The following is a 25264-nucleotide window of genomic DNA, read 5'->3' as shown; positions in this document are numbered from 1 at the left end:
TAATAGCACGTCTCGTACTCTGGCATGTTTTACCAAAAACAAGTTACTGTGAACCGGAATGTGGTCTCGTATTGTTGTAACAAGTGGAACGCGCGTGATGCATCTTTTACACGGAGATATATAGATTAGAAGCAAACCAAAATGAAAACCAGTTACAAATTATTCATCGTTGACGCGTTTCTGTATTTTTGGAAAAAGAATTTTTGGGGGACGTTTTAATTTTCGGATGATACGAAGATATCAGTGTTGGTAGTAATCAAGAATCTGCTAAAAATTGTTAATGTTTTATTACCCACCCGCTAAAATATGGGAAAGTATAAAATGGTTATCACTTTAAATTAAATGAGTAATTGAACTTTCTAAATCCTCTGCGAGAATTGGACTCGTGATTCAATGGATATGCCGTGTCGACGAACAAAAAAAAAATAATCAAAAGTCATGCAATTATTATTCTAATGATGGAAACAAAGGTGCCCCAGTTTTCTAGCCGAATCACGAAAGCGAATGCATTTCTGTCGAACGAAAATAACTTTTTTGTTGCAATGATGGCAATAGATGAGAAATTAAAACCCCATCAATTCAATATCCCAGCGCAATAATGGTAACGCAATCAAAAAATGTTTAGATTTATTTTTAACGTAACCCGTTTTTGTTTAATTTTCTTCTTTCAAAACTAGAAATACATTCGCCCCTTTGAGGAGACGATTGTGATAATTCCAGGTGTGGGTGAGAGGCGGAGTGGGAGAGACAGGTATAATGGAGGTAACTGGTTTGTGTTTGAGGTTTGACATAGTTGCTAACCCCATTGTGTAGGTAGGAACATAAGTTATATGCATTTTCTTACTTTGAAAAAACAGCTTCTAACCTACTAGAGTGCCAGTCGACACCAGAACGTCAGCCAACTTCCATCTCCCAATTGTTGTGAATCTGTGCTACAATTAATTTGAATATTTGCGCATTGGAAAATATCGCCACCGATTGAATTTATGAAGCCAACAACAGCAGGTAAATAAAAAACTCGACCAACTCATTTGACTTGATGATATTTTGATTGATGATTAATTACAGGCCAGCCGTTATTGACTTGAGGCGTCCGTGTCTAGACCGTATGAAAGTGCAGTCATCACATTTTGCCAACGGCCCAAGATGAGTGAAAGGATGGCGAGCCACTTGATGGTTTTATTCGTGTGTTTATTCTGCTCCTGGATTAATATCAACGCAGTAGCCGGACACAATGAAAGCGACGCCTTTCAAGTGTACCAGAAAACTCCGCTGACCAAATGCTGCAGAGATGGCGAGTTCTACAGACCGGGACTGGATAGGTGCTTGTATCGAACTCACGATCCCGATGACGTCGTGTCCGGCATCCCTGTGCTCTACGCCGTCGAAGAGGAGGAAACGTTCCTGGTGGGTGTGGAGGAATTCCATTTGAGCCACAAATTGGCCGCCTGCCGTATAGGCAAAATGGCCACCAGCACCATGGAATTCCAAGTGTTTGTCGATGGCTCGTTGAAAGTGCGAGACGCTCTCGTTCTGACTCCCGGTCAATTTTGTGTCAACGAAATCCCGTCGACGGATCCCAACAATCCGGAATTTGTCGCCCGTTATTGCGTCGCCGATCCTTGTATGGAGAACAAGACCAAATGCCTGCGCAAGTGTTGCCCGCAGGGCTTGGCCGTCGACAGTGCGACCCACTCTTGCCGGGCTCATCAGACCCCGTTCAACGTGTCCCAACTGACCAGGAAACACGGAGGACCCGTCAGCGACGACGGCAAGGATTCGCTGACGGTTCACGCCGGATTCGGATTCAAATGCCACAACGAAGATATTGTCCTCGTCGATAATTTTCTCATCAACTCGGATGGATTGATGCAACCCAATCGCCATTTTTACCATTTCGATCAGTCCACCGATCGCCCAACTGACAAATACTGCATCGATAATTTTGTCGAAGGAAATGACACTGTAAGTTTGACATTTTTAAAAATTCCCGCCGTTTTTTTTAAATTAACATTTATTTTGGTTCCTCAAGAAAATTTTGGGATTAAGGTGTTTCTCAGCCATGACAGAGATTCCGGAGAGTCTCATGAAGGCGGCCACTGTTTATCCTTACTTGTTGTTCTTGTCTGTGTTATTCCTTTCGGCCACCGTGATGGTTTACGTGCTGCTCCCGCCATTGCGCGATGCCAACGGGATCATGATCATGTCTTACGTCAGTTCAATGGCCATCTACTACACTGGACTGGGAATTATTCAGATTGTGCCGGATATGCCGAAAACTGTTTGCGCTTCGTTACGTAAGAGAAATTATTTAATTTGCATATTTAAAGGGCGTGCATGAATGTCTGTTACCTTGTAGCCGTGCTGGTCCATTTCGCTTGTCTGGCCACTTTCGCCTGGCTCAACGTTTTATGTTTTGATCTTTGGTGGGATATCAGGTAATAATTTAAATTCAAATTAGTTTTCCAGTACGTCAAATTTTAACCTATTAATTTTAAATTCAGAACTTCAATGAACGCAGACGAAGATCAGAGCCAGCGGAGTGAATCGAGTCGTTCCAAAAGTCGCCGTCTAGTGTTTTACTCCATTTATGGCTGGGGTGTGCCGTTCACCATCAACATTGTCGGTCAAGTGCTGGAGACGATCCAAGTTTTACCGGAAAACATCGTCACCCCCAATTTCGAGCAGTCGCAATGCTGGTTTCTAAGTATAACTATCTTTCATTTGGTTGTATGTTTGTTCAAGTTGATTCTCTGCATGATTCACTAGTTGAAAACCGTCCGCCCCTCTTCGCCTACCTTTACGGACCAGTAACCATAATGCTGTTGGGTAACGCCATCATCGTCATCATGATTGTCTTCGCCCTGTGCAAAATCAGCAGATACAGCGAGGAACCCACCAACACCATCCTCCCAAATCTAACGGGGTATTTGATAGCAATCGAAATAATCAAACAGAAATTTAGAAAATGAATTGACTTTATTTAAATGCAGAGTTCGAGTTTCCATGGGCTTGTTCTTGCTGATGGTCGCCCTGTGGATGACAGACTCGATTTCTCTGCTGACCGAGCAATCTTTAATGACTTGGGTGATTGCCGACGTCGTCAACCTGGTAACGGGACTCACCATCTTCGTCATCTTCGCCTGCAGGAAACGAGTCTGGTATTTGCTGAGGAAAAAGTGGCCCACTTGCTGTTTTCTGGGTCGACGTAGACGCGCTAGTCGGCGTCCAATGTTTCCTAATAAATCTCACACGCCCGAACTGCCTTCGATGCCTTCCTTGTGCGACAACAACGGATCGCGTTTCATCATCTACAATTCGAAAATCTTCCGCCAATCCGAGCTGGCTGGCGAGTTCTCGTCCAATTCGCAGGGCGATCTGCCGTCCGGTTACCATTCCAACTCGGATAACAATCAGGACCTGGAGGAGGATATTGAAATCGATGTCGACTTGTGGAATGTCGACCTCGACGCTATTCAGGTGGATAGGACGGCGACGACGACAGCTGGAAATCGACCGGTGGACGAGCGAGAACACGTCATCGTATAAACTTTTACTAATTCTAAACTAATTTATCAGAAAATAATTTGCTAACAAAATAATAATTGAATCGTTTAACAAAGTGATTTTATTCACATTTTCAGTGTAATGCAACATATTATTTGCTGAGATTTATTTTGTTCCAAGCAAATATAAATTCGATGGACCTTGTAAATAACTTAATTGTAGATTGCAAACATTCGGCTAAGGTCTGAGCGGACAACTTTCAGTAGAAATTGGGTGGCCATTTCACGTTGTCGATCGACGGTGTCGCGGTTGTCTTCGAATAATTTCGACTCTTCCACCAACATGTCGAGGTCGTCATCCGGAATCAGTTGCATGATGGTCTTCTGGAGGCTCTCTATCCTGTTCCACTTGTCGCCCATCTTTCTCAGATAGTATTCCGCTTCCTTGACGTCGTTTTTCTTGATGGATTCCGTCAGGTCCCGAATGCTCTCGTTCAAGTTCAACAACAGACCGGCTCGGATGGCTTTGAAACGCTTGACGTTGGCGTTGGTCGAGAGCCCGGTCGCCCAGTATTCTTCCGCAACATAAGAGTCGACTGATGAACTTCGAGTGACATTCACTGGATTCATCGAATTTGACCGACTTTCTACAACGGCGACGGCCTCAGAGTCGTTGACAACATCGTCCGAATGGTCTGTTACATCTCTTTTTAAAATAGAAATCACATTACAAAATAGGATAAGAACTAAAAATGTTATCGTATACAAGACTTACAGCGTTTGCGGTAGGCCGTTGATTGGAGAAAGGAGGAAGGAAGCGATGACCAACAAGTGAAACGAGAAAATGGACAACTTCATATTTACTAACCGGCGTCTGTCAACTAGTCTTGGATACTGTAAAGGGCAAGAGACTCGGATTTTCTAATGCGTGTGTACAGCTATACGCATCCTGTAATATGTAAATAACACACACACGATACCGTCGGGTCGGATTCTCCCGGCAAAGTAGGTGAGTCAAACCAGTTTTTGACTCGCACAGTGTGTCGACCTGGTGCCCCATATTTTAACATTCAAAGACCTCGAAATGGAACGCGGATGGGAGTTGACAGTTGGGCGACAGCCGGCAAGTGTTTTCCTTGAAATCTGCTAATAATTTTAATCTCTTGATATACATCTAGTTAAAGCGAGAGAGTTGCTCAACATCCGAGTCAAATGGCTCAGTTATATCGCAAACGCTTTTGCAGATAAAAAAGTTGTTTGTTTGGAGAATTATTGTTTAAAAAAAGTAGGATTTGGCTAAGACATACTAAGCTATAATTTTTGAAAGAAAAACTATGCAACTGTTTCCAAGATTAAATATGTCAATGGGTATATTTTCATTAAATTCTATTCTAGTTAGAGGCGTTAGAGGTTGTAAAATTTTCTTTTCAAAAATTCAAATTGTTGCTCACTCCTAGATGGCAGAGCGCGAGGCAAGGGCGTTAACCATCGTTACTCATGGTTAACGTAACGCCCACTAGGATCGATACTTTGTTTCACCACGTGTTTATTAAACGAGTAGACGTTTTCACGTTTGTGTTTGGATAAAGCACACAGCGAGATACAGTAAATTTGTTGAATAGTAATTGGAAATATTAAGAAATGGGTGAATCTAAAAAAGATATTTATAATGACTTGGAAAAATTATTGGAGCCGATCAAGGCTGTCGAGGTAGGTGGTCTGAGTGAGAAAAAAAGGGAACAAAAGAATAATTTGTTTTCTTTGTAGGAGAAATGGAAGTTGGTGCCAGCATTTCTGAAGACGAAAGGATTAGTAAAACAGCACATTGATTCCTATAATTACTTTATCAATGTTGAAATCAAGAAAATAGTAAAAGCCAATGAAAAAGTTTTAAGCTTTGCTGACCCTACTTTCTACCTCAAATATTTGGATATCCATGTGGGGAAACCAGACTCGATTGAAGACATGCACCATGTATGTAGTCTTACCATCATTAAGTGTGAAACGATTCTGTTATAATTTGAGTTTCCCTTTGCAGTCTCGTCTGACCACACCACATGAGTGTAGACTGCGAGACATGACCTATTCTGCACCAGTTACTGTGGATATTGAGTACACCAGAGGGCAACAAAGGGTTGTGCGTAATGGAATTGCAATTGGCAGGATGCCAATCATGCTTAGAAGTTCAAACTGCACACTAGCAGGTATTTTACCTGCAGAGATGGCCAAGAAAAATGAATGTCCGTACGACTGTGGTGGATATTTCATCGTCCGCGGGAACGAAAAAGTATTTCAAAACATTTTCGAGATAGATTGTTTGGTTTCTCTAAATTTTTTGAATCTTTTAGGTGATTTTGATTCAAGAGCAAATGTCCAAGAATCGTATGATTGTCGAGCAGGATAGGAAAGGAAACATGTCCTGCCAAGTCACCAGCAGTACCCATGGAACGAAGACGCGTACCAACGTAATTATGAACAAAGGAAAATACTATTTAAAGCAAAATAGTTTTCAAGATGTAAGTTGACGTAGAAGAAACTCTTATTGGTAACCAAGACTTTCATACAGACTATTTATTTTCAAGGATATTCCTGTAGTCATTGCGTTCAAAGCAATGGGTATTGTGTCAGATCAAGAAATAGTCCAAATGATCGGTACAGATGACCATGTGATGACTTCGTTTGCACCTTCGTTAGAAGAGTGCGTTCGAGCGTCTATATTTACGCAACAGCAAGCATTAAAGTACTCAATGTTGTACTAATTTTAACTTGTATAAACATTTGTTAATCTTTGTATTAATTTTTAAACAGTCATTTGGCAAAGAAATTGCGTCAAAAACGATTTTTTGGGGGTCCGAAGAAATCGCCCTTGGATGAGGCGAGAGAAGCCCTTGCCGATACAGTTTTAGCTCATGTTCCCGTAAGAGCCTTTCCTTATAACCCTTTCTGTAATCTCCTTTTAATACCTTGTTCTTTCAAACAGGTCGTTAATTTCAACTTTAAAGCTAAAGCTATGTATTTAGCCCTGATGATTCGTCGAGTGATCCAAGCAGAAAGAGACCCAACATCGGTCGACGATCGCGATTATTATGGAAATAAGCGTTGCGAGCTGGCAGGATCGCTCATTTCTCTTTTGTTCGAAGATTTGTTCAAACGCATGAACTTTGAGCTGAAGTCAATCGCCGATAAGAATATTCCAAAAGTTAAAGCAGCTCAGTTTGACGTGATTAAACATATACGAACAGATACCTTAACTCTAGGACTGGAAAACGCCATTGCTACGGTAATACTATCACAATTATTTGTATTTATCTTCCCTAATTCACTGGATTCTATTTTTCTTTTAGGGAAATTGGACCATCAAACGTTTTCGGATGGAAAGACAAGGTGTCACTCAAATGCTTTGTCGCCTATCGTACATTTCTGGCCTTGGAATGATGACTCGAGTCAATTCACAGTTTGAAAAAACACGTAAAGTGTCCGGACCGCGTTCTCTTCAACCATCACAGTGGGGTAAAATCTTTATTGATACTTGTATTAAATTTAGTCATTTATTTTTATTCAAAATATTTGTTGTTTAGGGATGCTGTGTCCTTCCGACACCCCTGAAGGAGAGGTAACAACATCATTAAATTTTTTGAATGCCCTAAATGTCGTTTTAACGTCTGGCGTATTGTAGGGTTGCGGATTGGTAAAAAATTTGGCTCTGATGACTCACATAACAACTGAAGCCGAAGAAGAACCAATCATCAAAATTGCGCAGAATATGGGCGTCGAAGATATTAACCTTTTCAGTGGCGAGGAAATCAGTGATCCAAGCATCTACACAGTTTTCCTTAATGGTATGCAATCACATCCTTTTTAAAAGAATTATTTGTTACATTTCTGTCATTTTAGGTAATATTCTCGGCTTGGTCAAGGACTACCTGCGGTTAATCCGTTACTTTAAACTGGCTCGTCGCCACGGCTTCGTTAATGCGTTTGTGTCCATCTACCCGCACTTCCTTACTCGATCGGTTTACATCAGTTGTGATGGTGGTCGTTTGTGTCGGTAAGATTGCCAACATGTTAAGTTTCTCAACAGCTTATTCTAATGTTAATCTTTTTTTTAGTCCTTACATCATCGTCAGACAAGGAAGACCAGCCGTAACGGAACATCATATGCAAGAACTTGCCGATAGCTTTCGGACGTTTGAGGATTTCATTCACGACGGATTAGTAGAATATTTGGATGTAAATGAAGAAAACGACAGCAACATTGCTGTTTACGAATCAGATATCATCGAAGAAACGACCCATCTTGAAATAGAGCCGTTTACCTTGCTAGGCGTCTGTGCTGGCCTGATTCCGTATCCTCATCACAATCAAAGTCCCCGTAACACTTACCAGTGCGCCATGGGAAAACAAGCGATGGGAACTATCGCTTGCAATCAACGAAATCGAATCGATGGGCTTCTCTACAATTTGGTTTACCCGCACAAGCCGATGGTCAAAACCCGTACGATTGAAATGGTCAATTTCGAGAATATTCCTGCTGGGCAAAACGCCATGGTCGCTGTTATGAGCTATTCTGGTTTCGATATTGAAGATGCTACTGTTTTGAACAAAGCCTCTTTGGATCGAGGTAATTCTATGCCAAGTTGTTTGCCCTCCATTTGCTAATGTCTATATTTGTTCGAGTTCAGGTTACGGTCGCTGTATCGTTTACAAAAATGCAAAATGTGTTTTGAAACGATACAATAATGGAACCTCGGATCGTGTCAACGGTCCTATGATTGATCCAGTAACCAAGAAACCTGCCTGGAAACATGAAATCATTGACATCGATGGTTTCGCTTGCGTTGGTCAACCTGTTCAACCTAAGCAGGTATTTCTTTACGCCCTTTATAGTAAACTGTGTATATTATTGAATACATTTTATACGGCAGGTTTTGATTAACAAAATTATGCCGACTGTTTCTGCGGTTGCCGTTACTCCTGGAGTGCCAGCAGCAGCTGCTCCATTGCCGGAGTATCGAGATGTGCCAATTACGTAGGGTTCTACTTTGAACTTGGTTCTTTTCTTCTTTAGTTAAATATTTTAAAATTTAGTTATAAAGGTCCGATTCCGTCATACGTTGAGAAAGTTATGTTCTCGTCCAATGCCGAAGAGGCGAACATTATAAAAATTCAGTTGAGACAAACTCGTCGACCTGAAATCGGCGACAAGTTTAGTAGTCGGCACGGCCAAAAAGGAGTTACTGGTAATTATCTTGTAAGGATTTGAAGAAGCTGTATTTAAAACCCTTGTTTTTTTTTTCTAGCACTTGTTGCGGAGCAAGAAGACTTGCCATTCACTGAGCTTGGAATTTGCCCGGATGTTATCATGAACCCTCACGGTTTTCCTTCTCGAATGACAGTGGGTAAGCTAATTGAACTTTTAGCTGGTAAAGCAGGTCTTATGGAAGGCAAGTTTCACTACGGCACAGCGTTTGGTGGATCCAAGGTACAACCACGTTAATTATTTATCGGAATTTGTTCTTTTCATGTCACGTCTTTAACTTTTCAGGTCCAAGATGTGAGTGAAGAATTGATGAAGCACGGATTCAATTACCAAGGGAAAGAGTGTATGACGTCTGGTACCACAGGGGAGCAATTAACGGCCTATATCTATTTCGGACCGGTAATCTTCAGCAAATGATTTTATCTCCATTTATTTTATCAACTGTTTTGCCTCTTTTTCTTTGTCAAGGTCTACTATCAAAAGTTGAAGCACATGGTGATGGACAAGATGCACGCACGTTCTGAGGGACCCAGAGCCATTCTTACTCGGCAGCCGACAGAGGGTCGAGCCCGTGACGGTGGACTTCGTCTTGGTGAGATGGAACGCGATTGCCTGATCGCATACGGCTCAAGGTTTGACATTCCTCTCATTCATCAAGTTGTGTGAACTTCAAGTAAGATTTTTTTTTATTTTATTTGTAGCATGCTGATTTTGGAGCGTTTGATGATTTCGAGTGATGCTTTTAATGTCGATGTCTGCAATAAGTGCGGACTGATGGGTTATTTCGGATGGTGCCATTTTTGCCGGTCAAGCGCTTCTGTCTCCTCGCTCCGCATTCCTTACGCCTGCAAACTTCTCTTTCAGGAGCTTCAATCCATGAACATAGCCCCCCGTCTTAAACTAGACAAGTACTTTGACTGAACCTGGGTTTATGTTGCTTTGGAATTTTCATGAAAATTACAACAGTTAAATCTAAATTTTTTTCACGGGGATTAATGAAGCCTAGCCGAACTAATGTAACATAGAAGAAAAGCAGGGCCATACGTCGTTGCAACAAGATCTGGTTTCTTTTTTTGTCGCAACTTACCGTCAGCTTGCTTCCACTGTGATAACAAATGTAAATTCTAAAGGGGACTCGGGTCCCCAAAGTTTTAAAATAAGTCATGAGAACGGAACGGTGTGTTGATTCCCTTAATGGTTTGATCCTTAAATTTTTTTTTTTTTTTTTTTTTTTTTGTTAAGACTTATGAAGTAAAGAAAGTTCGTAATTTAAAACATTTAAGAACAGAAACTGGTTGCGTTTAGCGGGTGAGAACCCTTGTATTAAGAAACATGACATGACGATGTATTTTAATGAGATTTCTGACCGGCCTCTCCTCTTGCCCTCCCCGCCGGCCCGGAGCCGCATGTTTTGGTGCGACCGTCCGGAGCGGTGGAAAAAGACCTTTCAAAACATACCACCGTTTATAGGCGCAGAATCGAAAGTAGAAAACAAGCGGGAAATAATAACAGAACACACACCTCCCCTCTTGCCGTCCCTGCCAGCCCAGAGCCGCATATTTTGGTGCGGCCGCCCGGAGCGGCGGAAAACGACCCCTCAAGACATACCACCGTTTATGGGTGCAGAATCGAGGGTAGAGAAGAGGCATGAATGATAAAAAAAGAAGTTGGCAATGAAGACATAAGAAAAGAAAATAATTCTATTGAAGTTCCAGGGTACCTCGAGCTCTCTGACACCTACAGCATGTAATAACTCGTGTTGAAACCTGAGGCTAGGTCGCTAGGTAAAATAAAATCACCCGGATGCAGCTCCAATCCATCACCAAAGAGTTTCATTCGTATCCTACGTCCCTGTATTTTTAAGCCAAGGCGACAGAGGGACATCGCTTTGAAAGCATCGCCAGAATTGGAGAAAATTAATGATGCCTTGCCCGTGTACATACCGTTTTCATCCAGAAACATGCTGAAGTACCGCACAGGCCCAACTAGATTTTCAAAGAAGGCTACGATTTTCTCGCCTGGTGCTGTATAAGGCAAGTTTGATATTCGAATGTATTCCACGTAGTGCTCGTTCATTTGCTGGGAGTATAACGAACTTTCTTTCTCAATTTCAGAAGGTGAGGTGTGGCTTTGGGGATGAACCTCTGTCGATTCGGGTGTTGCATTAGTCGAGTTCACTTGCCCACCAGAGACGTCCAAATCAGCAGGCTCGATGCAAGTGTCCGGAAATGTCGTTCCATTATAATCAGGTATATTATTAACCGTGTCCAAGTCCGCTACAATCTCTGGCAATGCGGGAAGAGAAGTCGGAACGGATGGAACGAAATCCTCGATCGTCGAAATGACGTCGATCTCGCCCGGGTTGCCGGTTGGCTGGTCAGAAAGTAAAGACTTTTGTAATTTCTCTACTCGCCTCTTTTCCCGTCTCCTGGCAGCCAAATCAAAGTTCTTCTTCGCCTTTTTGGCTTTCTTCCTTGCAGCCCTCATTTCATCTTCTGTTGGCAATATTACAGTAGTTTCGATACTTACTGCTTTCTCCGACGATCCAGTTTTGTCCCTATCATCCGTCGATGAAACAAGAGGATCATCCAACAATCCAGTTTTGTCCCTATCATCCGTCGATGAAACAAGGGGATCATCCAACAATCCAGTTTTGTCCCTATCATCCGTCGATGAAACCAGAGACTCATCCAACAATCCAGTTTTGTCCCTATCATCCGTCGATGAAACCAGAGACTCATCCAACAATCCAGTTTTGTCCCTATCATCCGTCGATGAAACCAGAGACTCATCCAACAATCCAGTTTTGTCCCTATCATCCGTCGATGAAACCAGAGACTCATCCAACATTCCAGTTTTGTCCCTATCATCCGTCGATGAAACAAGGGGATCATCCAACATTCCAGTTTTCTCCCTATCATTCGTCGATGAAACAAGGGGATCATCCAACATTCCAGTTTTCTCCCTATCATCCGTCGATGAAACAAGAGGATCATCCAACAATCCAGTTTTGTCCCTATCATCCGTCGATGAAACAAGGGGATCATCCAACATTCCAGTTTTCTCCCAATCATCCGTCGATGAAACAAGAGGATCATCCAACAATCCAGTTTTGTCCCTATCATCCGTCGATGAAACCAGAGACTCATCCAACAATCCAGTTTTGTCCCTATCATCCGTCGATGAAACCAGAGACTCATCCAACAATCCAGTTTTGTCCCTATCATCCGTCGATGAAACCAGAGACTCATCCAACAATCCAGTTTTGTCCCTATCATCCGTCGATGAAACCAGAGACTCATCCAACAATCCAGTTTTGTCCCTATCATCCGTCGATGAAACCAGAGACTCATCCAACAATCCAGTTTTGTCCCTATCATCCGTCGATGAAACAAGGGGATCATCCAACAATCCAGTTTTGTCCCTATCATCCGTCGATGAAACAAGGGGATCATCCAACAATCCAGTTTTCTCCCTATCATCCGTCGATGAAACAAGGGGATCATCCAACAATCCAGTTTTGTCCCTATCATCCGTCGATGAAACCAGAGACTCATCCAACAATCCAGTTTTGTCCCTATCATCCTTCGATGAAACAAGGGGATCATCCAACAATCCAGTTTTCTTCCTATCATCCGTCGATGAAACAAGGGGATCATCCAACAATCCAGTTTTGTCCCTATCATCCGTCGATGAAACCAGAGACTCATCCAACAATCCAGTTTTGTCCCTATCATCCGTCGATGAAACCAGAGACTCATCCAACAATCCAGTTTTGTCCCTATCATCCGTCGATGAAACCAGAGACTCATCCAACAATCCAGTTTTGTCCCTATCATCCGTCGATGAAACAAGGGGATCATCCAACAATCCAGTTTTGTCCCTATCATCCGTCGATGAAACAAGGGGATCATCCAACAATCCAGTTTTCTCCCTATCATCCGTCGATGAAACAAGGGGATCATCCAACAATCCAGTTTTGTCCCTATCATCCGTCGATGAAACCAGAGACTCATCCAACAATCCAGTTTTGTCCCTATCATCCGTCGATGAAACAAGGGGATCATCCAACAATCCAGTTTTCTTCCTATCATCCGTCGATGAAACAAGGGGATCATCCAACAATCCAGTTTTGTCCCTATCATCCGTCGATGAAACCAGAGACTCATCCAACAATCCAGTTTTGTCCCTATCATCCGTCGATGAAACAAGGGGATCATCCAACAATCCAGTTTTGTCCCTATCATCCGTCGATGAAACAAGGGGATCATCCAACAATCCAGTTTTGTCCCTATCATCCGTCGATGAAACAAGGGGATCATCCAACAATCCAGTTTTGTCCCTATCATCCGTCGATGAAACAAGGGGATCATCCAACAATCCAGTTTTCTCCCTATCATCCGTCGATGAAACAAGAGGAATTGCAACAACGGGCTTAGTCTCACGATTGATAGGTATACCCGCCGGTAGAATTACGCAGTTGCATTTCATACCACAAGACAGTCCATCAGACTTTTTCAGATGATGATTTTCAGTCGATTTTCCTCCTGCTGGTGAATTCTGCATCAACCGTACTGGGATATTAGATTTCCGATTGACCAGGACGCGCTTCTGGAATGTACTGGCCATAGCATCGCCGGAACTGATTGGTTTATTCCGTGGGACACTACGCACAGGAAATTTGGGACCCAGCACACCCTTTGCCGACGAAACAAATGTCTGGGCTGGAAGATTACCAGAAGGCGTCACCTCTTTGATGGTATTTCGAGGACGCGAATCAGTACGATTCAACGATTTAACCCGAACAGGGATTTTTGAGGAAGTTTCACACCAGTGAAAAAAGATGACGTTATCGTCGGTATTGGCCTGTTCTTTCGGCGCTGGTTTGACTTTGGCGGGAAAAGTGCCCTCCTGTTTCCTTACGGGTATCTTCGATGGTAATGGGCATCTCGGTGTTAACAATGTCGAGAATCGTGAGACGGACAGACTTTGGTCATTGTCACGAGGCTCAACTTTAGACAACCTTTGGACAGCAATAGGCACTACACGACTCTCGATGTTGGGGTACGCCTTTTTCCTACCAGGTAAAGGCTTCGGTGTTGAGGGAAAAGAACTTTTGAAAAACATTCTCTACTTTGATTGCGATAGCATAAGCTCGATAAAATACTTGTTTGCTCACTTTCTTGGAACTGCTAAGATTCAAGGAAAAGGTTCTGCTCCACTGAATAGCTGAATGATTTTGGATTTTGATCGAGGTCTTATATCTATTGCCCAACCTGGATATCCATTTGCAGTGGTAACTTTTCGCTCTCTTTCGAACTTTTTATAAATGATTTCAATCAGCAGCATTTTTATTTGTCGATAAACGTATTCAAAATAATATTTCAAACATAATTCCATATTCAAAAATTATATCAAGTTATTTTGAAATTACAATTTTTGAATTATTAAGAGAGAATCGCAAAGAGTTGGCTCTAGATTTCTCTTTGCCGGGCTTTTTTGGTTCGTACGCAATATGTCCAGTGTTGCTGTGCTTAATTTTTTCTTGCATTATGCTTAATTTTTTCTTGCATTATGAAATAAACAAATTAAAATTTATACATCTAGTTCATTTTAATTACGCAAAAAGAATAAAATAAATAACGTAAAAATAGAAATGAGTCATAGAGTCAATTACACATTACAGAAATAAGTTAAATGTTGTAGCGTTGTAGAATATTTGTCGTCTGCTGATGTATGTAAATGCAAAGCAATGGGAAGCTGAAAAATCAACTATGTTTTGAAATAGAGATTCGAGTGAGTTTTACTTTTTCTTTATAAAATTAGTTTGGGAAACGGGGCCACAGAAAAGAAGGGAGCCCAGATTATGCAATTGTAATTTATCTACTGTCTACACAAATTATCAGTCTTCAAATCCAGCAATCTCTCTTCCAAACAACCATAACAGAGGAGAGGGATTATCCTGAAAGGAGAGTATGTTTAGATAAAGTTTTAAAACCATATTTTTGTGGTAGAACGCAATACCTAAAATCTATCATTCTTATACATGTCCTAAATTAGAACTAATGGTGAGATCACTCAAGATCACCACAAAATCTTGAGTAGCTTATTACTGTTGTCTGCAAAATAGATAGCAGCAAAGAGTTGGATCTGGCAAAGGCATCAATATCTTGAAGATTTACAAAAACTCGAAAGGGAAAAGTTAATGGGAACATTAGAAACCTTATTAAAATAATTTTTTGTAAAATAACTACCTTGCAGCAGAGATCATTGAGCTTCAGAAGACACAGCTTTCAAACTTGCATTACTGGATTAGCCATTTTATTTCAATTTATTACACGAGCAGTCGAACACCTAGTTGGCCAGGCACACGAAAACGTCAGCTGAAATTATCTGAAAACATTTAGTCAAGAATACAGTACGAATCAATAATCATTTGCTAAAGATTGTGTTATCGTTACTTAAAAACAGTTAACTCATTATCCGATCTCCGTTGTTTAACAGTTTCAATTTGTTTTGAAATTTGAAGTAACTTATGAAAGTAACGAACGACTGTCATGTTTGCGACCAGCTGTGACAGTGCAACTAACTTAAGACTCAAAACTCATTACTAGATGTCGCCAGTGTCGCTATTGTTGTTTCTACGTCGTGAAAAGAGGCGAAATGGGCGAAACTAATTGTTGCTAATTTATGCTTATATTCCTGTGATTTCATATACCAAATTGAGCTTTGTATATTATGTAAGTTTATCTTGACCTAGTTTACTTATTTTGATATTATACCAACTTATTTCTTCAAATTCTAGATGCATACTGTCAGTCCATGAGCATGAGCACTGTCAGTCATTCCAACAAGTTTACTTAGCGCTCAGTCACTTTCCCTTCATTACATCCTCATGCTGTCTAAAGCTTAAAACTCATGTGTGAAGCCCATATATCGTGGAATACAAATGTGTGGAGACAAGGTATTTCCCCATTACTGCTACCACACCAACCACACCACGTCATGAACTTTTCAACTTTTTTGAAGAAAAGGTCTATGCCTTACTAAATTCATCACCATTCATCCTTACGATAAAGGTAAGCATCAATATCACCTATCACCACGCTACTGAAATACTTCATGACACTTTCTTTAACATTCAGGAAATTTACCTCAACCTGAGGAGTAATAATGCTGAGAATACCATTTTTCCAGTTTTGATCATTAACATTTCAGTGTGCTTCTTAGAAAAGGTAAAGATTGATATGCTTTATTCATTTTTATATTTTCATTAATGTAAAACTTTTTTTTTCACAGAGTACGCAGTTTCTTTATGGAATCGTGTGGTCCTGGCACGGAGATTATTGAGCCAACGCTGGCTTTTTTCCATGACCAACGTTCTGCTCCATCCTTATCTTCCCGACGTACGCTCATCCAGCTTCTTACATAAAAAAAACAACTTCACTGACGAGTTGGAACACTTCAGTGGTCGCTTCCGTGCCGCTGTTGCACACCTGCAGTCATTCACCACGGGATTATGCCCAGGTATCCAACAATTGACTTATTTTCGTAGGTTATCTACTAATAGTCTAGTTGCGTTAAACTCTTGTGTGTGTAAAAGTTTCCAAAATCAGGCCCTTCTTACGCACAAACAAAGTTTTACTTTGACGTTTCTTTTTTCTAACGCTAGATGGCTTTTTTAAAATTTGCATTTGTCAAAACAGTCAGTTTCAGTTACTTTGCACATCTCTTTAAACATTTATTGGCAGTTATTTTGTTGAAATATTTAGTGATAACTAACCGTAACTATTCCCCCAACAAAGCTCACTTGTTAGATTTTCGATATTTGATTTTTTATTTCTACTTCCGGTTTACTCATTTCAGTCTGTAGTTTAGTAAATATTCATCTGACGTACGAAAGAACCACATATTCGTGATCCTCGTCAAATTTGTGGTATAGTTCATGTTTTGTTTTTTACGTATTCGTACTTCCGGTTTCGAAAATTTTCCTGAACTATAGTTCAGGAAAATTCTCGATTTTGGCCAAATTTTGGATTTCGTTTAAATTACACCTAATCGACCCCAAATTTCATGGGGATCACGAATATGTGGTTGAATTTGACGACAGCTCAATGGTTGAGGCGCTGTGGTTACTTCCGGTATACTTCCGGAATTTTTTTTTAAAGACTAGCAAGTGAACTTTGTTCTGTTTACAGTTTTCAATATTGCAAGCTCGATTTTAAGTTAAAAAAATTGCATCTTTAAATCTTTGAGCTGAAAAACTTGATTATTGTTTCTATCTGTATTATGTAACTTTTATTGGCATGTCACTATATAAGAATTGTTTTCTCTTTATTCAGGTAATGCACGTCGAGAAGATGGACACCAAAACGTCGACGGTATCTCCAAAATGTCAGCGCGGATCATCATTTGTTGTTGGTAATATTTGTGTTTGTGTTAGTTAACCCGTTGTCTGCCACGCCTTTGTTCTCCCCTAGCTCCTTAAGCATTGGCCGCGCCGAAAGGCCCTGTTAGGCAATGCACCATAGGGACTTCCCCCTTGTCAGCCCGGACTTGTCAGCAATGGCAAGTCCCACCTTGGCCATGGATCCTTCAGACGTGGCGCGTAGAATAGTAGATAGTACAACCTACTGGTTGTATGGCGTGGCAGCCAACGGGTTAACTTAAGTGTATGTGTGTATGTATATGTGTATGTCATTGTAAAATGTGGTGGAATTGTGGGTGGAGGTGGGCAAATATAACACAATTTTACATCATTTCTTTTTTATTTGATATTCCGCATATGAGTTGAGAGATATGAGTTTGAAAGTATATGATACAAACACCTTTGACTATCCCAAAATATTCCAACTCTACTTTTACCAAATGTATTATTATGTAGAGCTGCAGTTCTTTCAACATAACGTCAGCTCACTTTTCCCTTTATCTGAGGAAATTTTTCCTTTCTCCTCTCAACTGCACACACTTATACAGATGTTAAAAATATTTCACAACATAAGTTTATGGAGAGAATAGAAAATCAAAGCAAACTATGTTTCCATCCTGGCTTGATGGCTTCACAACTGTCAGTAACCGTCAAAGAATAAGTCCTTCAGCAACCTTCTGTGAATAAAAGATACAATTATCTACGACACTGAAGGAGATGATCACTACAAATGGGAATTTTAAAAATACCTAATGAACACTGCACCAGTTGGAACATGTTGAAGCTTCAATTGTCGTAAGAAATTGAGCTCAAATTGAAGCCATTGTGAGATACAAGAGAGGAAAGCGTTAAAGCGTTCGTCCACCACTAAAGAACAGCAGACGACGGAAAACAGTCGTTACCCCATGAAGCTGTACAAAATTCATCTACTAGGTGTCACTGATCAGCACGGCAATTGGTGTCGACAATCGTTCGTAGCTTGCGTGTCTATTACAAATAAAGACTGTATAATAATTTTTATAAATTACAGTTACAATACTACATTTACAATAATTTTCCACTTACCAACTACTATTAAGTGGAACGTGGAATCTAAGTGATGTCGCCAATAAACTCCACAAGTCGTTGACAGCGTCTCTGTAATATTAACTATTTTTAAGTCACGGACAGGAGCTCTTGTGGGTCAGTAATCGTCGTGCAAGCTTGCGTAGTTCCTCGTGTTGGCGTAGTTGAGCTGCAGCTGACTGATATCTGCGTACTGGACTTGAAATTTCCTTTCTGGTCTATATTCCGAATTGCATAAAGGGAGTTAATATTTTTCCAATAACGTAGAATTCAAAGTAGTAGTAAAGACAAAAAAATATACCAAACAGACGACTAAGAAGGAAGGAGGGAATGCAAGTTGCTCTGATTTGAAACGGTGAATACAAAACTAAATTTCGCCAAATGATGCAATTGAAGAGAAGGTAATAAAGAGAAGAAAACTAAAAAAAACGATTGAGATTGTTTTTTCCATCCATAAAATAAACCGTTCTCAAGTTCCGAAGGGCAAATAGAGTTCCGTCATATTCCCCCCCAAAAGAAACAATCCATATTCATTTGTGGCTAGTTCGTCGTAAACGACAAATTAATTGAATTGACATCCATTATTAAACAGAGGAGAGAGGGACCGTGTTGTAATGACGCTCGGCACGGGTCGAAGGTTTAAATGGCGCATAAATTAAGAAGAAAGAATAGAAACAACAAAAAATAGAGTAATCTTGGAAATGAGAACAGTAGCAAAAACGAAACAACAAAGCACCTTTTTTTCTCGTCAAGTCAATCACGAAAAAGAAAGCGATCTCCAGTCAAGACTCTTTTTTTTTTCAACGTCATTTGCATATAAATCCAATCGAAAACGCAGTACGCAATGCTCAGCAGGAAACCTCTCCCAACAGACGACGACGATATGTTTACGCAATGAGTCGCTCCAGAGATTACGATACGATTAACTTAGCTCTCGAATGAGGTGGAAAAAGGTAAAAGTAGTTCCCCTACTAGGGTTTAATTTCAAAGAACCCAAACCAGAACCAAAAATAAAAAGTAAAAGAAACACCTCCAAAACTTAGTTTGGGCACAGATTTCCAATTTGAGTTCGCTGGCTGCCAAAATAAATTTTTATCGTACGGTTACAGGGTACGCATACGCACGCAACATTAGCGTCAATAATTTTCGGAATAAATCAAATCTATTTTCACTCGACATTTCTAATTCGGCGATAACCAAATTTCTCAAATCAATCAATCAAAATGTTCGAAATTCTTGTTACGACGACTAGGATATCCGGAGTCGATACAAATAATTTCTGAGAAATAAAATAGCAAACTCGTTTGAATTTGTTTTCTAGAAATACGTGTCCGCTACACAACCGCTAAATTCGATGGCAAAGATTAAATTTCTCGACCCGAAACTATGCATAGGTAACTAATTAACACCTACCAAAAAAGGGGGGCCCAATTCATAATGTCGTGGCCAACTGGCGGTGCAATTCGTATACGTGAGCCAGCAGGCGCATATCAAAGTGCATTCACGCTACTGGCGATGCCCGCCCAGCCTCGAGGCCCACGCGCTTACACAACCTACCGAATCAGTATTATTAGGACAGTTACGCCTTTTTTGGGATTCGCACCTGATTGTGTAAAACGATCACTTGCGTTTGTGTTATGCCCCGATCTTTGGACGGAGATCAACTTGGAAAGAAACAACAAAAAAAAAACCTGACGTCAAGGATTGAAAACTTTCCCAAATCCCCGCCCTTCTCGAATTTCAATTGCCACCTCATGCAAATTAAACCTGAGACGAAAACTGGACTAAATAAAAAGCCAGTAATGTAGATTCCAGTTTTCTAAACTGCGAATCTAATGATGATGGGACATAGACGCCAAGAAATAATGGCGACCATCTACCAAGAATTGTCTAAATCGGATGAAAAATGTCGAATTCAATCGGAGAAAATTTGACGGTATGCCAACGATTTATGTAAAATACCTGCATGTGTATGTGTGTGTATAGAGTACACATGACCAAAAAGCGTTGAACGAGGAAGAAGTAGGGGATTAAAAAAAATGACACAGTCGACTGGTTTTGGACAAACTTTCCCAAAAACGACACAAACTTGCAATGATCCGGTGGACACGGCGTGTAGTGCAGTCAGGAAACTCTTTTCTCGGTCGCCCAAATGCGTTTAATTGTTACACGCAGATGAAACCAAACAGGTACAAATTAATTCCGGGTTTAGCGCGCAACGACAATAATTGTCAAGTGCACCAACAACTTTTTCCTGCGACAATTAAAAGCGAAATCAAACGTTGCTAATTAAACGGAGTCACGAACTAGCCTCTCTGTAATTACGGAGAAAAGAAATATCTAGTTTTAAAATAAAAATTCAATTTCGCCATTTCATCGTTCACACCCACTCACGGATAAAACTGTCGACAAATTAAATCAATCGGCATGGAAAACCGAAACAAAAGATTGAGCTAGTCATTATCAGAGCCTCGTAATCATTTTCACAAGTTCACGAAATTTCTTTCCCAAGTTCAAGAATGATATTAAAGCCTACCCCACTTTCACTTTAGCATTGAAATTTATTTTTGAAAAATTCCAGACGCCGTTAACATTCACACTCCATACAGTCGGGAGTCGAAATGTTTTTTTGTGGCTCAAACGAATCACGTCGACAAAAAAAACTGGGAGAAAAAAACAAAAGACACCTCCTTAGATTATAGCCTACATCCAACTTTCACTGGTATCTACTTTCAGTTTCTTCCGATGAGTTATAGGCTAAAAAGTGGCAAATGACTGACAGAAAAACCGGTTGCTCTTGTCTGTACGACGCTAACGGGGCTACAAATAATTAGAAAGGGCGGGCGACGACATCCACCAACAATTCTCTCTCTCTCTCGTCCTTTCTTTCTTTTTTTTCTTACACGACACAAATTTCTCTAACGTGTGTGTGTGTGCACGCTAGCAGCCGGAATTCCTTCTTTTTCTCGGGCCACTTGCTATCGGGTATGAACGCACGGATAGATTTTTTTCGACTGCAAGTGGGTGGCTAGCTTTGATCGGTCGAGGGGGGGGGGCAGGATCGCCAGGTTAGAAAAGTATAAAAGATTCGGACTGTAACACCGTTGGCTGTCATTAATCGTCCATCCAGCAAAGAGAATAGAGTTCGAGACAAGACAATCATCACACACTCATCTGAAATCATGAGATCGTTCCAGCAATTCACGCTCTGCGCCATCGTTTTCACTTTCCTCTTCACTTTCGTGACATCCAGACCAGAGTCAGTGCCAATTCGAAAATTATTTCTTATAGCTTTTAAATTAATTGGAATTGAAATTTTCAAAACATTTGCAGACCTTATGGAGGAAGTTCGCCATTATTCGGTGGATTCGCAGCTGATTCGTCCGAGGAGGAAGCGGGATCGGGCAATCCCGAACAGGATCGCAAAATGTTGACTGGAGAACTCATCCGGATGGAGAGGCAACTGGATCAGGATATCGAGAAAAACGATCATTACGAGATCAGGTACGCCTTGCTCAACCTGGAAATGAGACTCATGCCCAGGATGGCCAGGCTCTCCAGGGAGATTGACGCCTCTCTACTCAACGCCGACCAACGCGCCGGTGAGCGCAAATTCCAGAAGACACTCCAGGAAGACATCGCCCGGATGATGTACAAGGCTGGGTATAAAAAATCCTTCCTCAATTCGATCCTAAAATGGATTAAATAATTGAAAATTATTCATTTGCAGAGCTCGAGCTTGTTTGAATCCCGATGAGACTTTCTACGCCCCCCAAAACAAATGCATGCCATTCGGACCCAAAGCCGCAGTCAATCCCTGCAAGAAGAAGGATCAGATCCTCTACGACGGCAAGAACAACGAAGGCGCTTGCGATTGCATCGAAGATGACAGGCAACTCGTTTACTACAACGGCGAATGCCACAGCCAAAACGTCCGCGGTCCCTGCACGCCCGGCAACTGGCTGGTCATGACCAATTCCACGCCCACCTGCGAAGTCACTCCGGCCAACTGCACCGCCGACGGCAAGCACATCCACTGGAGCCCCGATTCTGTCAAAGTCCCCGCAGATTGTCACGTCCTTGGCCAGCGCGGCCCTTGCAGTCTAGGTCAGATCGTCACCAGAGAAAACGGTGGAACCATCAAATGCAGTTTCCCTCCAGAGCCGACAACTACAGTTACAACAACCCCAGCTCCGGCTACTGCGGCAGCCGCTGCTGCTGTCAAAACGAGTGCAACCGGTCCGACGACACCTGCACCAACAACCGAGGCGCCGATTTCTTCAGTCTGGGATCGACCCAGTTGCTCGCAGGGCAGTTATCGAAGCCAAAATAAAAGGTGTGCAATTTAGAGAGAAAGACCCCAAAAAAGAACCTAGAAAAGATTTGCACATTTGAAAAGGAATTTTGTGCTTTACACAATCAATACTGTCTCACTATTTAGGGGCTTGGTTCCCTTAAATAATGTGCCTTCCTGTCCACTATTCTTCCAAAAAAAAAACGCTAAATGGAAATGTATCTTTTCCATTTTTGGCTTGAAAGTTTTTCATTGAGTGTTGCAATTCGAATTTTGTTGCTTTTTTAGATACCAAGAAAGAAAGAAAGAAAGATTTTATTTTACTACTATCTGTTACATGCTCCCCAATCCTCTTTTATGATTAGCAATAAGCTCAATCAAATGTTATATGCAAATATTGTGCGAGAAATACATTACAAACTAACCCGAAGATAAGTCCTTCAACTTTCTATTCAATCTGTTCGAGAGACTAGGAAGAAATTAAATAAAAAATAGAATAATTAAAAACGACTCGACTCGCAAACAATTTCACGAATGATCAAACCAGTTGACTTTTGTTGTCACTGATCCAATAATAATTAAAAAGAAAAAAAAAGAAAAGAAAATTGAAATTGCTTACCCCATTAAAAAGTGATGCGAACGATGAAAGTGAAATAACCAGTGTTTCATTTCCTGGAGAAAGACAGAAAGTAAAAATCACGACAACGTCGAAAGTAAATTAACAAAACAAAAAAACCAGACCGGAATCCAGTTTTAGTGTTTAGAAATGTCAACTTCCTCTTTCTCTTACCGACGAGTTAATGCAGTTCAGGACACGGTGAAATGGAAATCCAAACTTGAAATCCAAACTTGAAATCCAATTGGAACATTTTCAGTCTGGAGTGTCGTCGAATGATATAATCCAATGGGGGACAACTCGGTAAGGGCAAACCAAAAAATCCAATGAGGAAGGAGGAACTGTTTCAAACGCAACGGCATCCGCTGCTCATCTGAAGTGGATTCGTTCTACGGTGATTGTTGATAAAGGCAACATGCTCTCAGCATCCACAGGCAGCCTCTCATCTCTCTCCAAGATGGTAATTTTGCCAATGGGGTTCGTCTTCCAGGATATGCATGTACAAGTAGAAAGTTACGTCTCCTCCTCTCCCGTCATCACGCCTGGCGTAAAAATGAACAATGAGCAGCGTGAGGCTGGAATTCATGGATAAGGAAGAGAATTAATTGAAAAAAGTGAAAATCTGGCCAACAGGAAAATAACCTCATCATCGCAGAAAGGGTAAAATCTATGGACTGTCTAAACCACGAGAAAACTTTCTCCTATTAATTTCTATTAAAGTTGAAACTGTCGAGTAAAATTGTCACACTACAATATCCGCATTTCAGATTTTAAAATGTCCCGAGAGCTATAATGGCGAAAAAAAAAATGAAAGGACAAGGTAATCCACAAAGAAAACGGCTTTTTAACACGCTCGATTCAATCCAGGGAAGAGGAAACGTTAACGTAGTTTAACCAGTTTCTAGAGTTTGTTGACTGACCAAGTTTGAAAAAAATCAGGAAAAAAATGAAAGAACTGACATTTTCTGAATTTAGACATTTGAATCTGATAAAAAAAGAAAGGGAAATTTATCAAAAATAACCGAGGGACTAAAAATAGTCAAGAAAAGCACTCGACTAAAAAAACAAATTCGAATCCTGGATTGTATAGCATTAACTGCTTAAATCCAGAAGAGAAATTCTTGTAGCTACAAAATTCAATCAACCCACTACACCTAACATTTTTCAAGTCTCTTTTTTAGGTACTTTTAATCAAATTGATCGATGACGATCAACTTTCAACTCTACAAAAATTAGGCCCACCCCACCCTTCCTCGGAGGTTACTCACGAATTGCGAATGCCTTATTTCTTAAAAATAGGCCAGTCACACTTGCAATTTTTGGTTGTAAGTGAAAAGTGATTGAACTCAATTAATCACAAAAAAAAAAAAATCTGGGTTTGGTCGGCCAATCCCACAAGTATCCGTGACTTGCACCTACTGAACACGCAAAATTTAGGAAAAGATGGAAAAAAACCCTCACATAAATCTTGATGAAAAGTTTCTCTTCTTACCATCTCGAAAACGACAGAATGAATGACGTCAACACGTTATACCGCAATATGATTACACAGTTCGTGCATGATACGACAGATATGAATCGAGATCCTATTTTGATACCCTGCACTTCATACCAAAAACACAACGGGGAATTGTTATTATGATTATGATTCATATCACCTTAGTTTCACCCAGACAGGAGGTTTTGTTTTGATCTGATATTAATTCCAGTTTTTTTTTCTGCTAAAACCTAAAAGAAAAAAAAAAAAAAGAGTGATCAGAGGAAATTGGAATGCAAATAAAATTGCGTACCAACTTTCAGCGTGAATAAGCAGCAGCCGAGAGATTGATTCATTCGTCTAGAAGAGATATTAAAAAAATTGAAGGAAAACTTTCACTGCTTTCGATTTCTTTGAAGAGTTCACCTGCACGCAAACGCTTGTCCCGTCTGGACTAGCCCAATAAACCGGTTCAGTTACTTTTTGATTATTAGAAAGGATGGAAGGAATGAAACAAACATGAACAGAACCACACACACAAAAAACAACAAATTTCTCTACCATCACAATAAGGAAATTCCCACCTCCCTCCATTTCTCTCTGGTACAGAAACGCAAG

At 40.8% G+C, this 25264-nt stretch overlaps 4 protein-coding genes and 4 long non-coding RNA genes across 12 annotated transcripts; 5 read left to right on the top strand and 3 right to left on the bottom strand.

Annotated features, from left to right (window-relative positions):
• Positions 1-705: 705 nt before the first annotated feature.
• Positions 706-3715, top strand: LOC124197027 (probable G-protein coupled receptor Mth-like 1). 2 transcript variants are annotated; one of them, XM_046592279.1, is made up of 8 exons: positions 706-762; positions 858-1005; positions 1069-1965; positions 2033-2297; positions 2360-2438; positions 2505-2707; positions 2812-2926; positions 2994-3715. In XM_046592279.1, exons 3-8 carry the CDS (start codon positions 1147-1149, stop codon positions 3547-3549), a joined length of 2037 nt encoding a protein of 678 aa, XP_046448235.1. In that variant the 5' UTR covers positions 706-762; positions 858-1005; positions 1069-1146; the 3' UTR covers positions 3550-3715. The 2 variants fall into 2 exon arrangements, with proteins under 2 accessions (XP_046448235.1, XP_046448234.1); XM_046592278.1 differs by lacking the exon at positions 706-762 and having other exon boundaries at positions 851-1005; positions 2770-2926.
• Positions 3611-4468, bottom strand: LOC124197030. The gene is made up of 2 exons (XM_046592283.1): positions 4282-4468; positions 3611-4212 (listed from the first exon to the last, which is right to left on the bottom strand). Exons 1-2 carry the CDS (start codon positions 4362-4364, stop codon positions 3720-3722), a joined length of 576 nt encoding a protein of 191 aa, XP_046448239.1. The 5' UTR covers positions 4365-4468; the 3' UTR covers positions 3611-3719.
• A 485-nt stretch (positions 4469-4953) lies between these two features.
• Positions 4954-9743, top strand: LOC124197025 (DNA-directed RNA polymerase III subunit RPC2-like). The gene is made up of 19 exons (XM_046592277.1): positions 4954-5216; positions 5274-5480; positions 5545-5793; positions 5855-6022; positions 6089-6246; positions 6315-6423; positions 6487-6786; positions 6851-7016; positions 7085-7119; positions 7183-7345; positions 7401-7554; positions 7616-8127; positions 8189-8370; positions 8432-8535; positions 8595-8746; positions 8807-8988; positions 9052-9165; positions 9235-9398; positions 9468-9743. The coding sequence occupies exons 1-19, from the start codon at positions 5148-5150 to the stop codon at positions 9685-9687; spliced, it is 3408 nt and encodes a 1135-aa protein (XP_046448233.1). The 5' UTR covers positions 4954-5147; the 3' UTR covers positions 9688-9743.
• Positions 9744-14563: 4820 nt separating this feature from the next.
• Positions 14564-15356, bottom strand: LOC124197022. 2 transcript variants are annotated; one of them, XR_006875932.1, is made up of 4 exons: positions 15228-15356; positions 15021-15159; positions 14791-14953; positions 14564-14728 (listed from the first exon to the last, which is right to left on the bottom strand). It is a non-coding gene; the product is annotated as an uncharacterized LOC124197022 (long non-coding RNA). The 2 variants fall into 2 exon arrangements; XR_006875931.1 differs by having other exon boundaries at positions 15021-15149; positions 15228-15340.
• LOC124197024 lies at positions 15321-15774 on the top strand. The gene is made up of 2 exons (XR_006875934.1): positions 15321-15506; positions 15572-15774. It is a non-coding gene; the product is annotated as an uncharacterized LOC124197024 (long non-coding RNA).
• Positions 15775-15804: 30 nt separating this feature from the next.
• On the top strand, positions 15805-17477 carry LOC124197023. Its single transcript, XR_006875933.1, has 4 exons — positions 15805-15845; positions 15912-16001; positions 16066-16293; positions 17109-17477. It is a non-coding gene; the product is annotated as an uncharacterized LOC124197023 (long non-coding RNA).
• A 38-nt stretch (positions 17478-17515) lies between these two features.
• On the bottom strand, positions 17516-25259 carry LOC124197021. Of its 3 annotated transcripts, XR_006875929.1 has the most exons (7): positions 24960-25259; positions 24662-24897; positions 23344-23711; positions 23173-23225; positions 18260-21950; positions 17944-18181; positions 17516-17871 (listed from the first exon to the last, which is right to left on the bottom strand). It is a non-coding gene; the product is annotated as an uncharacterized LOC124197021 (long non-coding RNA). The 3 variants fall into 3 exon arrangements; XR_006875928.1 differs by lacking the exons at positions 24662-24897; positions 24960-25259 and having other exon boundaries at positions 23344-24152; XR_006875930.1 differs by lacking the exons at positions 23173-23225; positions 23344-23711; positions 24662-24897; positions 24960-25259 and having other exon boundaries at positions 17944-18197; positions 18260-20607.
• LOC124197020 lies at positions 21381-22983 on the top strand. Its single transcript, XM_046592276.1, has 3 exons — positions 21381-21518; positions 21593-21922; positions 21990-22983. The coding sequence occupies exons 1-3, from the start codon at positions 21442-21444 to the stop codon at positions 22606-22608; spliced, it is 1026 nt and encodes a 341-aa protein (XP_046448232.1). The 5' UTR covers positions 21381-21441; the 3' UTR covers positions 22609-22983.
• Positions 25260-25264: the final 5 nt, after the last annotated feature.

Source organism: Daphnia pulex, chromosome 7, assembly GCF_021134715.1.
Source record: "Daphnia pulex isolate KAP4 chromosome 7, ASM2113471v1".
Taxonomy (NCBI): Eukaryota; Metazoa; Arthropoda; class Branchiopoda; order Diplostraca; family Daphniidae; genus Daphnia; species Daphnia pulex.
This window is presented reverse-complemented; position numbering and strand designations above follow the sequence as displayed.

Coding starts and splice junctions, on each gene's coding strand:
- LOC124197025 (XM_046592277.1), top strand. CDS start 5,148: ATGGGTGAATCTAAAAAAGATATTTATAATGACTTGGAAAAATTATTG. Junction 6,247..6,314: donor ACGCAACAGCAAGCATTAAA/GTACTCAATGTT, acceptor ATTTTTAAACAG/TCATTTGGCAAAGAAATTGC. Junction 8,128..8,188: donor CAAAGCCTCTTTGGATCGAG/GTAATTCTATGC, acceptor GTTCGAGTTCAG/GTTACGGTCGCTGTATCGTT.
- LOC124197030 (XM_046592283.1), bottom strand. CDS start 4,364: ATGAAGTTGTCCATTTTCTCGTTTCACTTGTTGGTCATCGCTTCCTTC. Junction 4,213..4,281: donor AACGGCCTACCGCAAACGCT/GTAAGTCTTGTA, acceptor TATTTTAAAAAG/AGATGTAACAGACCATTCGG.
- LOC124197020 (XM_046592276.1), top strand. CDS start 21,442: ATGAGATCGTTCCAGCAATTCACGCTCTGCGCCATCGTTTTCACTTTC. Junction 21,519..21,592: donor TTCGTGACATCCAGACCAGA/GTCAGTGCCAAT, acceptor AAACATTTGCAG/ACCTTATGGAGGAAGTTCGC. Junction 21,923..21,989: donor CGGATGATGTACAAGGCTGG/GTATAAAAAATC, acceptor ATTCATTTGCAG/AGCTCGAGCTTGTTTGAATC.
- LOC124197027 (XM_046592278.1), top strand. CDS start 1,147: ATGAGTGAAAGGATGGCGAGCCACTTGATGGTTTTATTCGTGTGTTTA. Junction 1,966..2,032: donor TTGTCGAAGGAAATGACACT/GTAAGTTTGACA, acceptor TGGTTCCTCAAG/AAAATTTTGGGATTAAGGTG. Junction 2,927..2,993: donor ATCCTCCCAAATCTAACGGG/GTATTTGATAGC, acceptor ATTTAAATGCAG/AGTTCGAGTTTCCATGGGCT.